The sequence below is a fragment of the Sus scrofa genome, chromosome 9 (genome assembly GCF_054392235.1).
Source record: "Sus scrofa isolate SSC_HxYL_T2T_F1_AM1 chromosome 9, Sscrofa_HxYL_maternal_Yorkshire_Landrace_v2.0, whole genome shotgun sequence".
Lineage (NCBI taxonomy): Eukaryota > Metazoa > Chordata > Mammalia > Artiodactyla > Suidae > Sus > Sus scrofa.
The window spans coordinates 26,196,607-26,209,090 of NC_139391.1; the positions used below are offsets into that span (position 1 = coordinate 26,196,607).

The window sequence follows — 12,484 nt, forward strand, 5'->3', positions numbered from 1 at the left end:
TCCTTAACCCACTGAGCAAGGCCAGGGATCGAACCCGCAACCTCATGGTTCCTAGTCGGATTCGTTAACCGCTGAGCCACGACGGGAACTTCTGGTTGAGGTTCTAATATAAGAAGGGGGATATGAATCTAATGACACCTTCATTTGACCCTTCATCCTGTGTTTTCCCTGCCCATATCTGTCTACTTTTTCAGACAAGTAAGCCCACAGTTGAAAATGATTTCGAAAGCCAAAAACACAGAGAATGTTTTCCTCATCTCCAAGATCTAGCAAAAGATATTCAGGAAAACATTGATCCTACAGTTAGGAGCCCCTGTGATAATCAGCTCCTTTCAGAAGATAGTAATGCCAAGCAAAGTGGTAAGATAGTTGCATTTTATTGTTATTGTCCTGGTTATCCTTTTTTTTTTTCTTTTCCTCTCTCTCTAGTGCTGCACTCACAGCATGTGGAAGTTCCCAGGCTAGGGGTTGAATCAAAGCTGCAGCTGCTGGTCTCCGCCACAGCCACAGCAACCAGGATTTAAGCCACACACAGCTCACAGCAATGCCAGATCCTCAACCCACTGAGTGGGGCCAGGGATTGAACCTGCATCCTCATGGTTCCTAGTCGGGTTTGCTAACCACTGAGCCATGACAGGAACTCCTGTACTGGTATCCTGATGGTGATTCTTTGCTTTCACTTCCTGCAGCTTGCCAGTTAAAGAAAAGTTTGTTGTATGTTTATCGTGCCTAACTTTATCATTGACTTGATAGGTGAGCATCTGGACAGAGAACTGGGTAGGAGATCCTCAAAGCCACCTGTGGCGAAAGTTAAATGCGGATTGGACTTGAACCAACATGAACTTAGTGCCATACAAGAGGTAGAATCACCAGCAAGTGGCAGAATTTCTATACTAGGTAAACAGATGATTTGATAAAACATGATATATTTTTCTTTTTTTGTCTTTTTAGGGCTGCACCCATGGCATATGGAGGTTCCCAGGCTAAACAGAGGTCAAATTGGAGCTGTAGCCGCCAGCCTACACCACAGCTAACAGCAATGCCAGATCCTTAACCCATTGAAAAATGCCAGGGATCGAACCTGTGTCCTCATGGCTGCTAGTCAGATTCATCTCTGCTAAGACGTGATGGGAACTCGTAAAACATGATTTTTTAAGTTTGCCAGTTTTCTAAATTTTTTTTTTCAGGATACTAATTTTGTTGTTGTTGTTGAAGAAACTCAGACTGATTACTCATGAAAGGGAAAAAAATGGTTTACATAAACTATTCACATATAGACTTAAACGTGTCATTAGGTAACTAGTTTATCTTACATATGGGGAAGTGCAATTTACTGTAGACAAAAACCCGTTGCTAGTCCATATTCTGACATTCTTGCTTTCCTCTTCTTCCTTTCTAAATAGTTTCTTTAGGATATAACTGTTTTTTCCTCTTTTCCCTTGCTGTTCTTCCACTGCTCTTTTCCTGTATCTTTCACGGGATAATTATGATGCTTAAAATCTTGGCTTCAAGGACAATTAGAAGAGGTAAATTTCTTCATTGTATTTCTTCCCAGATCCAGTTATCTAGAAAAAATCCTCCCTGCGAGCCATAATAAATAGCCTTATTTTAATTTTATAATTATTTTTAGGTTTCAGACTCAACCAAGTAATTTTCTTGACCCACTTTATCAAAGCAAATCCTTTTTTAAGGGGGGAAATTAGCTTCGTCAATGGAAAGGTACATTGAAGTGTAATGTTAATGTTAGCTATTTTGGTCTTAAAACCATCAAATATTATACTTTTGTTTTTAGCTGAAAGAATTTAAGAAGGTAGAGATTCAGAATAACAAGAATCATTCCTCTTTCTGCTTTCTTCTCATGTCTTAGGGAAATGATAAAGTAGTGACTTTATGACTAGGCTTTTGGATGCTTGACTATTTGGCAAACCACAGTGTTTAGTAATTGATTGGTGCTTTTCCCTAATTCAGAGTGAGTATTGGGAAATTCTCACCATGGATTCCTGTAATTTAATGTGTCTTGTTTGGGATTGCATAGACATTGGCTTGTCTAAAAGGGGAAGCTGTGTATTCCCTCATCTCCACCTCCTTATTCTTTAGCCTTTTTTCAGTGGTAAGTACCCAGCCGTAAGTCTTGACACTTTCCTGTTTTTACCTCTCTGACACCCCACATATTACCAGTTCTTCTCACTTCTACTTGGTCAACTCTGGCCACTTGTTTTCATTCCTCCTATCACTTTTAATTAGGGCTGTCATTTCTTTCTTTTCTTTTTTTTTTAATAATTTTTATTTTTTCCATTAGAACTGGTTTACAGTGTTCTGTCAATTTTCTGCTCTACAGCAAGGTGACCCAGTTACACATACATGTATGCCTTCTTTTTTCTCACATTATCATGCGCCATCATAAGTGACTAGATATGGTTCCCAGTGCTGTACAACAGGATCTCATTGCTTATCCATTCCAAAGGCAATAGTTTGCATCTGTGAACCCCAAACTCTCAATCCATCCCACTCCCTCCCCACCCCCTTGGCAACCACAAGTCTGTTCTCCATGTCCATGAGTTTCTTTTCTGTGGAAAGGTTCATTTGTGCCCTATATTAGATTCCAGGTATAAGTGATATCATATGGTATTTGTGTTTCTTTTTCTGACTTACTTCACTTAGTATGAGAGTCTCTAGTTCCATCCATGTTGCTGCAAATGGCATTAGTTTGTTCTTTTTTATGGCTGAGTAGTATTCCATTGTGTATATATACATCTTCCTAATCCAGTCATCTCTCGAGGAACATTTAGGTTGTTTCCATGTCTTGGCGATAGTGAATTGTACTGTAATGAACAGCATTTTCTGGTGTCAGGAAATAGGGCTGTCATTTCTTTCTTGAAGACTTCTACAACTCCCTGTATCTCCCTATTCCTTAGTCTGACTTTACTCTCATCCATTTTCCCATGGTGTAGTCAGACTAATTTCTCTCTCTTGCTCCCTGTTTAAAACTCTTTAGTGGTTTCCCTCTGACTCAAGGAATAAGTCTAAAATCAGTTTAAGTCCCTGGCTTCACCCACCAGGCCCTTTGTGATCTTGCTTCCTCCTTTTGGGGTGAGGTAAGTGCTGCTTGTGTGGCGTAAACTTTGCCTGAACTGTCATGTATCCTCTCATGGGGGTTTTGGGAGCTTTCATCATAGCCTTTATAATACTTTTTGGGTAATACCTTTAACCAAAATATTATAGGCAAATAGTGCTAAAGGGATACAACATGAAGCATTTCTTCCTGCCCTTTTACACCCCTACCCCTTGATTGGCCTCACCAGACTCTGTTACTTTTCAAGTTGTTTCTCCTTCTAGTTACCTCTATAATTGGCAATGTAGTGAAAATGAAACCAAATACTGACACTGATAAAATAATTTGAAATCACGCCATTTTTCTCTGTTTCTAATTTAGTTGGAAATTAGATGACTGGTGTCATGCATTCTTAACAGGTATTTCTGTCCTCAAAATGGGCAAAAATTGGTTCTTGAGGAGATAAAAAATTCTTATTCTTTATGTACCAGAGAATAAGTGTACCTTAAAAGGTACACAGTATATCTATACTTATTAAATATCATGGAGTTAGGAGACAATTAGAAAACAGGCCTAAAAAAGGCTCCTTAGGTGGGTGAAGATAATGTTGAGAAACACTGGTATATATTGTTCTAATTTTCTTTTCTTCTTTGTAGTTAATTTCTTTTTATTTTGGTTTTACTTTGTAGGAGAATTTTCTCAACTTTTTCTTCTAACTTTTCTTAGGAATTTATATTTTGGCTCTTAAAATGTAGTTTCTAAATGCTTGCTCTCTACTGATTTTTTCTTTCCCCCAGAGCTTTATGTCATGGATGCAAAATACTACTTAAATTGAAATGTTTTTGTTTGAGTTCCTGTATGTTTTTTTTTTTTTTTTCTGTCTGAAGTTTTAGTGGTTTTTCTCTAATATCTTGCATATTTGAGCGGAACACCAAAAAGCTAATTGGAAATCCTACAGGTTTATTTATTTCTGGCCTTCATTGGAAAAGGTGGCTTTTTCATTGAGGACCCTCAACTTAGTATCTGTGGGTTTTTTTCCCTGAACAATTTACAATTTAATTTCTTTCTTTTTTTTTTTTTTTTTTTGGTCTTTTTTGCTATTTCTTGGGCCGCTGCCATGGCATATGGAGGGTTCCAGGCTAGGGGTCAAATTGGAGCTGTAGCCACCAGCCTACACCAGAGCCACAGCAAAGTGGGATCCGAGCCATGTCTGCAACCTACACCACAGCTCACGGCAACGCCGGATCGTTAACCCACTGAGCAAGGCTGGGGATAGAACCCGCAACCTCATGGTTCCTAGTCGGATTCGTTAACCACTGCGCCACAATGGGAATTCCCAACAATTTAATTTCTTAAAAGAAAGATCCTCCAAGCTTTATACAAGCCTGACCATTGCTGGAGCCAGACCTGGGGGATCTGAGTTGAGTGTGCAGACTTTCTTGTAAAACCCCTGCTTTTCTTTTGGCATTCTTTTTCTTCCTTCCACCCTTGCTCCTTTCATTGCCTGATCTCCCTAAATTCCAAGTGTATTAGGTTCATGTAGTTGTGGCCAAGGTTAAGAGAGGGAACTAGAAATCTATTGGGGATTCTCCACAGAGGTTCGAATCCTATCAACTATGCCACCTTTCCCCTTGGAAAGGGAATCCTTTGACACTTTACCAGTTCAAGAGTCTGCTATGAATTTGATTGCAGAGTATATGGGATTTTTTGCAGACGATGGACCTCTAGTCTTCCCTGGGGATGATGTTGAGAGAAGGGATCTTAGGTGATGGGAGGGTTTTGTTCCAAGTACATATTTTTAAACCTTCTCCCTGGTTTCGGTTCCCTGATGGTAATACCTGGTGCCTTTAATTTCCAGGTTTTTCTAGGGTTCTGCACAGTAAATTAGCTTCTCTACTTTGGGGTGTTCCCACTCCTTTGTTTATTTGTTTTTCTTTTTGTGTCAAAGTGTGACATTCAGGGAAGTGCACAAATCCTAAGTGTTTATTGCAGTGATTATTACTTTGGTGGTCACCCAGAGGTAAACCCCATCAAGGTCAGGAACCAGAATGTTCGAGAACTCCATACACTCTTCCCTTAGACCCTCCCAATCGCTTCTCCTCCTCTTCTCTCCAGAGTAAACCCCTGTCTTGATCTCTTGTACCACAGATTAACTGTGGCCTTTTTTTTTTTTTCCCTAAGTTCTTCCCACCCAGAGATCGCCATTATTTATTTATTTTTGGCTGATGCCCACAGCATGCGGAAGTTCCCCGGCCAGGAATTGAACCAGACCCACAGCAGTGACAATATGGGATCACTAACTACTAGGTAGCTGTGGCTGTCTTTGAACTTTATATTAAGAGTACATGTTACACTTTTTAATACTTAATGGTTGGTAAATTCTCCAGGCATTTTTCTTGTGATTAGTCAGTACTGAAGCATTTTCTGGTATCAGAAAATAGGGGTATCATTAAAAATTTAGTAAAATAATTTAACGGCAAGTGAAATTTAAGCAGTTACTATTTTCTTGCTGCATAGATCAGATCTTTAAGAATTGAGATTTTTACCCATAGTCTAAATCGCCATTTTAGTTTTAACTGGAAACAGTGGAAATCCAGCGAGCCATTTTTTTTCCTTCCCAGGTAAACCAGAATTTCATCAAGACAGAGACCCCCTGAGGGTCTCAATAAGCCGAGAACAGAGTTTTCTTGGGGGCCCCCTGGACCATGGTCCATTTGGTCATCTTCACCCAGTTGCCCAGGAGAACATCTGTGGTGATGACTCTGATAAAGCAGGTGAGAAAAAAACTGAAAGCAGAGGTGCAACACACAAGGATATGTGGACAAAAGATATTGTAGTGTTATTTGTAATGAAAATGGTATATAACTTTAGCGAAACGATTTAGTTTGGTGAAGGTGTTAAAGGGGGGAGAAAAGTCTGTGTTCGTGCATTTGAAAACCCTCTGAGAAGCACCAGTGTTGGTACAGTTAGTTTAACCTTTGTTGGAGATGGGGTTTCACTTTCTATGTCATATGTTCACATACTGTAAAGCTTTATTCCCGCAAGAAGCATGTATCATTTCTGTATGCAAAAAGTTGAATGAGGAGTTCCCGTCGTGGCGCAGCGGAAACGAATCCAACTAAGAACCATGAGGTTGCGGGTTCGATCCCTGGCCTCGATCAGTGGGTTAAGGATTCAGTGTTGCTGTGAGCTGTGGTGTAGGTCACAGACTTGGCTTGGATCTGGCGTTGCTGTGGCCGTGGTGTAGGCCAGCAGCTGTAGCTCCGATTCGACCCCTAGCCTGGTAACCTCCATACACCACGGGTGTGGTCCTATAAAGACAAAAGACGGAAAAAAAGAAAAAAAGGTTGAATGAGGGGAGTAAAGTTTATTTAGAAAATAAGTAATTTCTCTTAAATTGTTTCACCAAATACATGGCAGTATGTGAGGGTAGAGATTTTTACAGCTGGCAATCTCTACAAATTTTTTAAGTCTGTTTGTAACAAATCTTTTAAAAATTCTGTCTGTGGCATTCTAAATGAGCTGCTTTATGTTTACTTCTAAATATTTGGAAAGTACTGAGCAATAAGTTACAAGGGAAAAACTAAATGACATTGTTCTGCCACCCAAAGATAACTCATGTTAATTTACTCGCTTTTGAATTTGTGCATATTTATAGCTACCTGTTTTATGTGTACAATATTGACCCTACAAGTATAGTTCCAATATTGCTTCATTAGTTCTGTAGTCTGTTAAGTAGTTTTCTTTCTTACCAAATTTCTTTTTGTTTTAGGTGTCACTAATATAGTTGGATAATTTTTATCTTAGTTATATCTAGAGTTTAATAGAATGAGAGATGAAAGACCTGTTCTCTTGAGGGTTTATAGAAAAGTTGACCTCTTTTTTTTTTTTTTTTTTTTTTTTTAATTTAGCCACACCTGCAGCATGCAGAAATTTTCAGGCCAGGGATTGAACCCATGCCACAGCAGTAACAACACCAGATCCTTAACCCATTAGGCTACCAGGGAACCCCTGTGTTCTGTGAAAGTGTTAATGTTTACCAGGAGAACACCAAGGCCTGGCTGATGGTGCCACGTCTGATCCTGGCTCTCGGTGGCTTCTCGTTTCTTTCTCATAATCGTCCCAGGGTCGTATTGTTTCTATCTTAGAAGGGAGGATCTTAGTTTTGTTCCTCGCTATTCCTTCCCTATCACTTTATTCAGGTCCTCATCACCTCAGGAGCTTTTTAGGTGAAGTCACTGGTTTCTAGCTCTGTACCCTGTTTTTATAGCAAAGCAGGAAATGGTGCTTTGCTTCTGAAGGAGAGCAGAATAGGTTGCCTTCCTGCATAGCAGTTTGGGAAGATTATCTGTTTAAGGCATTGCTTTCCTGATGTTACTTCCCCTCTTTAGGAACCTTGTAATTGTCTCTGTTACTAGTTACCATTTCAAAACCAGCAGTACTTCACTTCCAGCTACTTTCAGGGACCTATGCATTGTATTTTTCAACATCTCAAATAACTGACCATACTTCTCATTTTTATTTTTCAATTCTTATCACTACCCAAATGCTACCCTGTTCACCCTTCTCTTGGGGAATCTTCTTGGGTTTGTTATAGATAACAGTTATAGAATTGTGATTATGAAAAGAAAAAACCCTTTCATCTCCCAACTAGCTTTTGAAATGAACTGCTTCAGAAGAAGTAACAACTCACTGTAAAATTTCACTTCTCTTATTTTCTTCAGTTAAAATTTTAGTGTGTAAAGAAGTAAAGAAGCAACCAAATAACAATTTAATGGGAGTTCCCATTGTGGCTCAGCAGAAACAAATCTGACTAGTATCCATGAGGATGTAGGTTCAATCCCTGGCCTTGCTCAGTGGGTTAAGGATCCAGCATGGCCGTGAGCTGTGGTGTAGGTTACAGACATGGCTTGATCCTGCATTGCGGAGGCTGTGGTGTAGTCCAGCAGCTGTAGCTCCAATTTGACCCCTAGCCTGGGAACCTCCATATACCGCAGGTGCGGCCCTAAAAAAAAAAAAAAAATTAATGGTTAAATCAGTTATGTCAAAATAATGAATTTTTAACTGACCTAGAGTAGGAAAGAATAAAAAATTATATTTAAATATAATATTTGGTATTTACTGTTTCTACGTTATTATCCATAACATAGATATCATGGAGACACAACATGTCTCCAACACACATACAGATACGTGTGTGTTGTCCTGGGTTACATTTTAGAAAACATTTCTTAAACATTTAATATACTTTAAAAATTTTTTATTGAAGTGTGGTTGATTTAATTGTGTTAATTTAATTTGTTTATTTCTATTGGACAGCAATTTGTTGTGTTGATTTCTATTGGACAGCAAATTGATTCAGTTATACGTATATACATTCTTTTCCATTATGATTTATCTCAGGATATTGAGTATAGTTCCCTGTGTCATGTAGTAGGATCGTGGTGTTTATCCATTCTAAATGTGATAGTTTTGCATATGCTGACGCCTAGCTCCCAGTTCATCACTCCCCATGCACCTCCCCCTTGGCCAGCACAAGTCTGTTCTCAATGTCTGTGAGTGTTTCTATTTCATAGATAGGTTCATTTGTGTAATAAACACACTTTTAGTGTGCATTATCTCTTTTAGTAATATCATAGTGATAGTGAAGCAGACGTTTAGTTTGGTAGAACAGTTTTAATTTTATTCTGTTTCAGAGCCACAGATGACTGTGTGCTTTGGCCAGCTTTCTCACAAATGTTGGCTGCTGGGAGTAAGAGAAAAACTAACTCAGAATACTTAAAGTACTAATAGTGAGACAGAAAGTATAACTTTTATATACTTTTAACATATCAAATAAATTAGGAATGGTAATTCATAATATAAAATCAATACATGGAAGTTCCCATTGTGGCTCAGCAATAACGAGCCCAACTCGTATTCATGAGGATGTGGGTTTGATCCCTGGCCTTGATTGGCGGGTTGGGGATCCGGTGTTGCCATGAGCCATAGTGTAGGTCTCAGACCTGGCTTGTGTCCCATGTGGCTGCGGCCGTGGCCAACAGCTGTAGCTCTGCTTAGACCCCTAGCCTGGGAACTTCCATATGCCATGAGTGTGGCCCTAAAAAGCAAAAAATAAAAATTAAAAAAAAAATAAAAGCAAAACATGCTCATTGTGATTCTAGAAGTACTGTAAGTTATAAAGGAGTAAAATTCCTTGTCCTGTCATTCATAAGCAACCACAGGTTGCATTTTGGTGTTTTTCTATGTCTCTTTTTTTCTTTTTTTGGCCACCCTGGGGCGTATGGAGTTCCCCGACCAGGGATCAAATTGAGCCGTCCTCACAACCTAAGCTACAGCTGTAACAACGCTGGATCCTTAACCCTCTGTGCTGGGCTGGGGATCAAACCTGTGTCCCAGCACTCCTAAGGCGCCACTGATCCCATTGTCCCACAGCGGGAACTCCGTCTTTGTCTTTTTTATGTGCATTTTTTTTCAACTTAGAAATATACTGTGTTTATGATTGAATTTCTTGCTTCTTTGTTTAAAATAATGATAAAAGCATTTCCCGTCACATTGGCTCTTTTCTCAAGGGTTTTATTCATAGAATAATAATGACAACCTCAGTTTTCCAGCAAAAAAAATATATTATGCTGACCAGTAAATGTTTTTAATGAATAATAAAATGAAAATTTTTTTCTTTTTGGTCTAAGGTAAGGCAACTCTACTAAGCAGAATATGAGAGAAAATTGTAAGAAGGCAGGAAATTATGCCCTCTAGTGCTTAGAAGTTTATTTGTCGTAATCCAAACCTTCCCCCTCCCTCCTCATTTTAGTCAAGGTCAAGGAGGCTGTGGCTGAGAATCACGCAGTATTCAGTCATGCTGTGGAGGAAGAAGAACGTACATATCAGAGTCCAAATGTGAAGCCAGATACTAAGGTTAGTAAAGTCTTGATGTGTATCCTGCGTTGTTAGGGCCAGCTGGCTTCATAGTGTCTTTTTAGTTTACGGATGTTGTGCAATATTAGAGTCTGTTCTCTGAGGTCTGCACTTACAGAAGTGGATCAATGATGAAAATAGCCAAATCTGAGCATCAGAAGACCTTCTCGTCTACCTGATGCATGATCTCTGTAGTTCTGAGAAGCAAAAGCATAATTTATAAAATAGTAAGGGTGTGTGTGTGTGTGTGTGTGTGTGTGTGTGTGTGTGAAGGTGGTGGTGGATAACTGAGGAGGACTTGGTGAGTGAGAGTGGGGGCTCGGGGGGTGTGTGTGTGGAAGGCTAATCAGTTCTGAGCAGTGATGAAATGGTTTTACTCCTGACCTTTATGAAGGTTTCTACACTTGATCTGAGCTCAGAATTAATAACTGCTAATGTTGGCAGTTTGGGTTTTTCCTAGATATTACTTCCTAAATGCCCGATGTTCCCCTTAATTTTTAGACTGACACACAAGAAATTTATCATGAGCCATTATCTTCAATAACTATTTCTACTGGGAGCTTTTTAAGTTATGAAAACACAGATTTGAGCCTTACAGATCCAGGTAAGAACATGAAAATGTTTGTAAATAAATTGAAAGACAAGCACCAGTTGAGTTGTAATATAGTGGTGAGAACAAACGTTGCTTTTCACAGTGTGTGTGCTGAGAAGGAATGTTTTTTCAAATCTCAAAGTAAACTATTCATACAATACTTTATGATAGAATATTGGACAGTATGAAAGAATATTGGACAGCCTGATAGAATATTTGACAGTGTGAAATTCTAAACGTGGTTGAAGGCACAGGCCTGCAGAGCCACAGAGACGAGGCTCTGTGTATCTCCAATAGCGTGATGAGAAGGGTTTGCTGATGTCGGTGGGAATCTACCTGAGCATATTTCTTGGTTGCACTGATTCCTTATCAATGTATATTGCTTTTCCTGTCTACTGAAATGTGTCTCAAAGCCATTAAGTATTTTCATTAAACCCAATTTTCAGAGTCATTTTCAGAGCATGTGGACTATAGGAAACAAGAATCTCCCACTGATAAAGAAGAGGAAACAAATATGTTAAGTTCTGTAGTTCCTTCAACACAAGTTATTTATCAAAGGCAGGACTCTCAGGACATCCATAAACCTCTTTTACCTGCAGTGGAAACATTTACATCTGGTCAAATACACATTCAGCAGATGATGGACAAATACATAAATGAAGCAAATTTGAAGACTGAAAAAACAGACTTGAGGGGTAAAAATTATTTTTGAATGCTTTTATGTAAACTAAGTGTCTTTGACTTTTTGTTTTTGTCTTGTCTTTTTAGGGCCACACCTGCAGCTTATGGCGCGTCCTGAGCTAGGGGTCTAATCGGAGCTATAGCCACCAGCCTACGCCCCAGCCACAGCAACGCCAGATGCGAGCTGTGTCTGTGACCTACACCACCGCTCACAGCAATGCCGGATCCTTAACCCACTGAGCAAGGCCAGGGATCGAACCTAAAACCTCATGGTTCCTAGTTGAATTCATTCCCACTGTGCCAGGACAGGAACTCCTAAGTGTTTTTAACTTGTAACCTTTCATCCTTTTTAGTTGGAAGCGGTGATTGAGCTCTGTGGTTTGGGTGCAGCATGGGAAATGCTGAGGAGGACATTTAGTGAGAGGGGCTCTGGAAGGAGACAGACTGAGGACCATGTAGGAGAGATTAGCAGATCTTCTTTACTTCTGCAGCATTAGCTGTAGCAGCTGAGGCAGTATTGCCAGAACTGAGCGTAGGAACTCAGAAACCAGACTGGGATTCGAATCCTCGTTCACAGTCGTTTCCTAACCGTGAGGCCACAGGCCACTTACTCTGCCATCGTCTGTGAAGCAGGGTGTTGGAGATGATGCCCATAAAGCATAATGTCTGGCCTGAGAAACACTTACACAGTGAGCCTTTGTTTTGTTTTGTTTTGTTTCATTTTGAAAATCACTGATCCAGAAAATGGGCTAATTGAGAACAACAAAGCAGTAACCATAATGGCATCTTCCTCCTAATTAACCCCATTAAAAAGACTCTGGTGCTAGTAGAAATGGAACCTACCTGCCATTTGTCAAAGGTATTGGTCAACATTCCCCCCACTTTTGGTACATCAGAAATAATGATAGGACTTAATTTGAAAGCATCTGTTGGTAATGAAAAAAAAAATGGAAATAATTTTGTTAAATTAGAGTTACCTTAAAATATCCTTTATAAATATGTTCTTAGTACTGCTTTTCTAGGCTTTATTTTTAAAATAAATATCTTTTTTTCTTACAATTCCAACAGTTGACTTTGACTTTCCAGAATTGGAACACACTTTTCCAAATTTGCATCGTCAGCTGTTTAAACCCTTAGAACCACATCCAGATTTTGATTTTTCATCATCATTCTCTGGAATTTCTCAAGACAGCAAAGATTTTTACCAGGTATAATAAAGTAAATGCTTCTTTTGCAGTGAA

The 12,484-nt window shown here is 39.3% G+C and overlaps 1 protein-coding gene and 1 non-coding gene across 51 annotated transcripts in view; both read left to right on the forward strand.

The window, feature by feature from the left end:
* Positions 1-12,484, forward strand: part of CEP295 (centrosomal protein 295) — a 52,140-nt gene that overhangs the window by 34,583 nt on the left and 5,073 nt on the right. For 29 of the 50 annotated variants that reach the window (XR_014814959.1, XR_014814948.1, XR_014814953.1 and 26 more), the window contains 7 exons: positions 195-360; positions 754-897; positions 5,674-5,826; positions 9,867-9,970; positions 10,472-10,574; positions 11,009-11,257; positions 12,312-12,451. Coding sequence is in view for 36 of the 50 variants with exons in the window: in XM_084975675.1 (XP_084831801.1) it covers positions 195-360; positions 754-897; positions 5,674-5,826; positions 9,867-9,970; positions 10,472-10,574; positions 11,009-11,257; positions 12,312-12,451 (1,059 nt within the window). In the remaining 14 variants the exon portion in view is untranslated. The remainder of the gene's footprint in view (positions 1-194; positions 361-753; positions 898-5,673; positions 5,827-9,866; positions 9,971-10,471; positions 10,575-11,008; positions 11,258-12,311; positions 12,452-12,484) is intronic. The other 21 variants (XR_014814949.1, XR_014814954.1, XR_014814952.1 and 18 more) reach the window with 2 other exon arrangements.
* LOC146088184 (small nucleolar RNA U2-19/30) lies at positions 10,070-10,388 on the forward strand. The gene is given in 1 exon segment (NR_202980.1): positions 10,070-10,388. It is a non-coding gene; the product is annotated as a small nucleolar RNA U2-19/30 (small nucleolar RNA).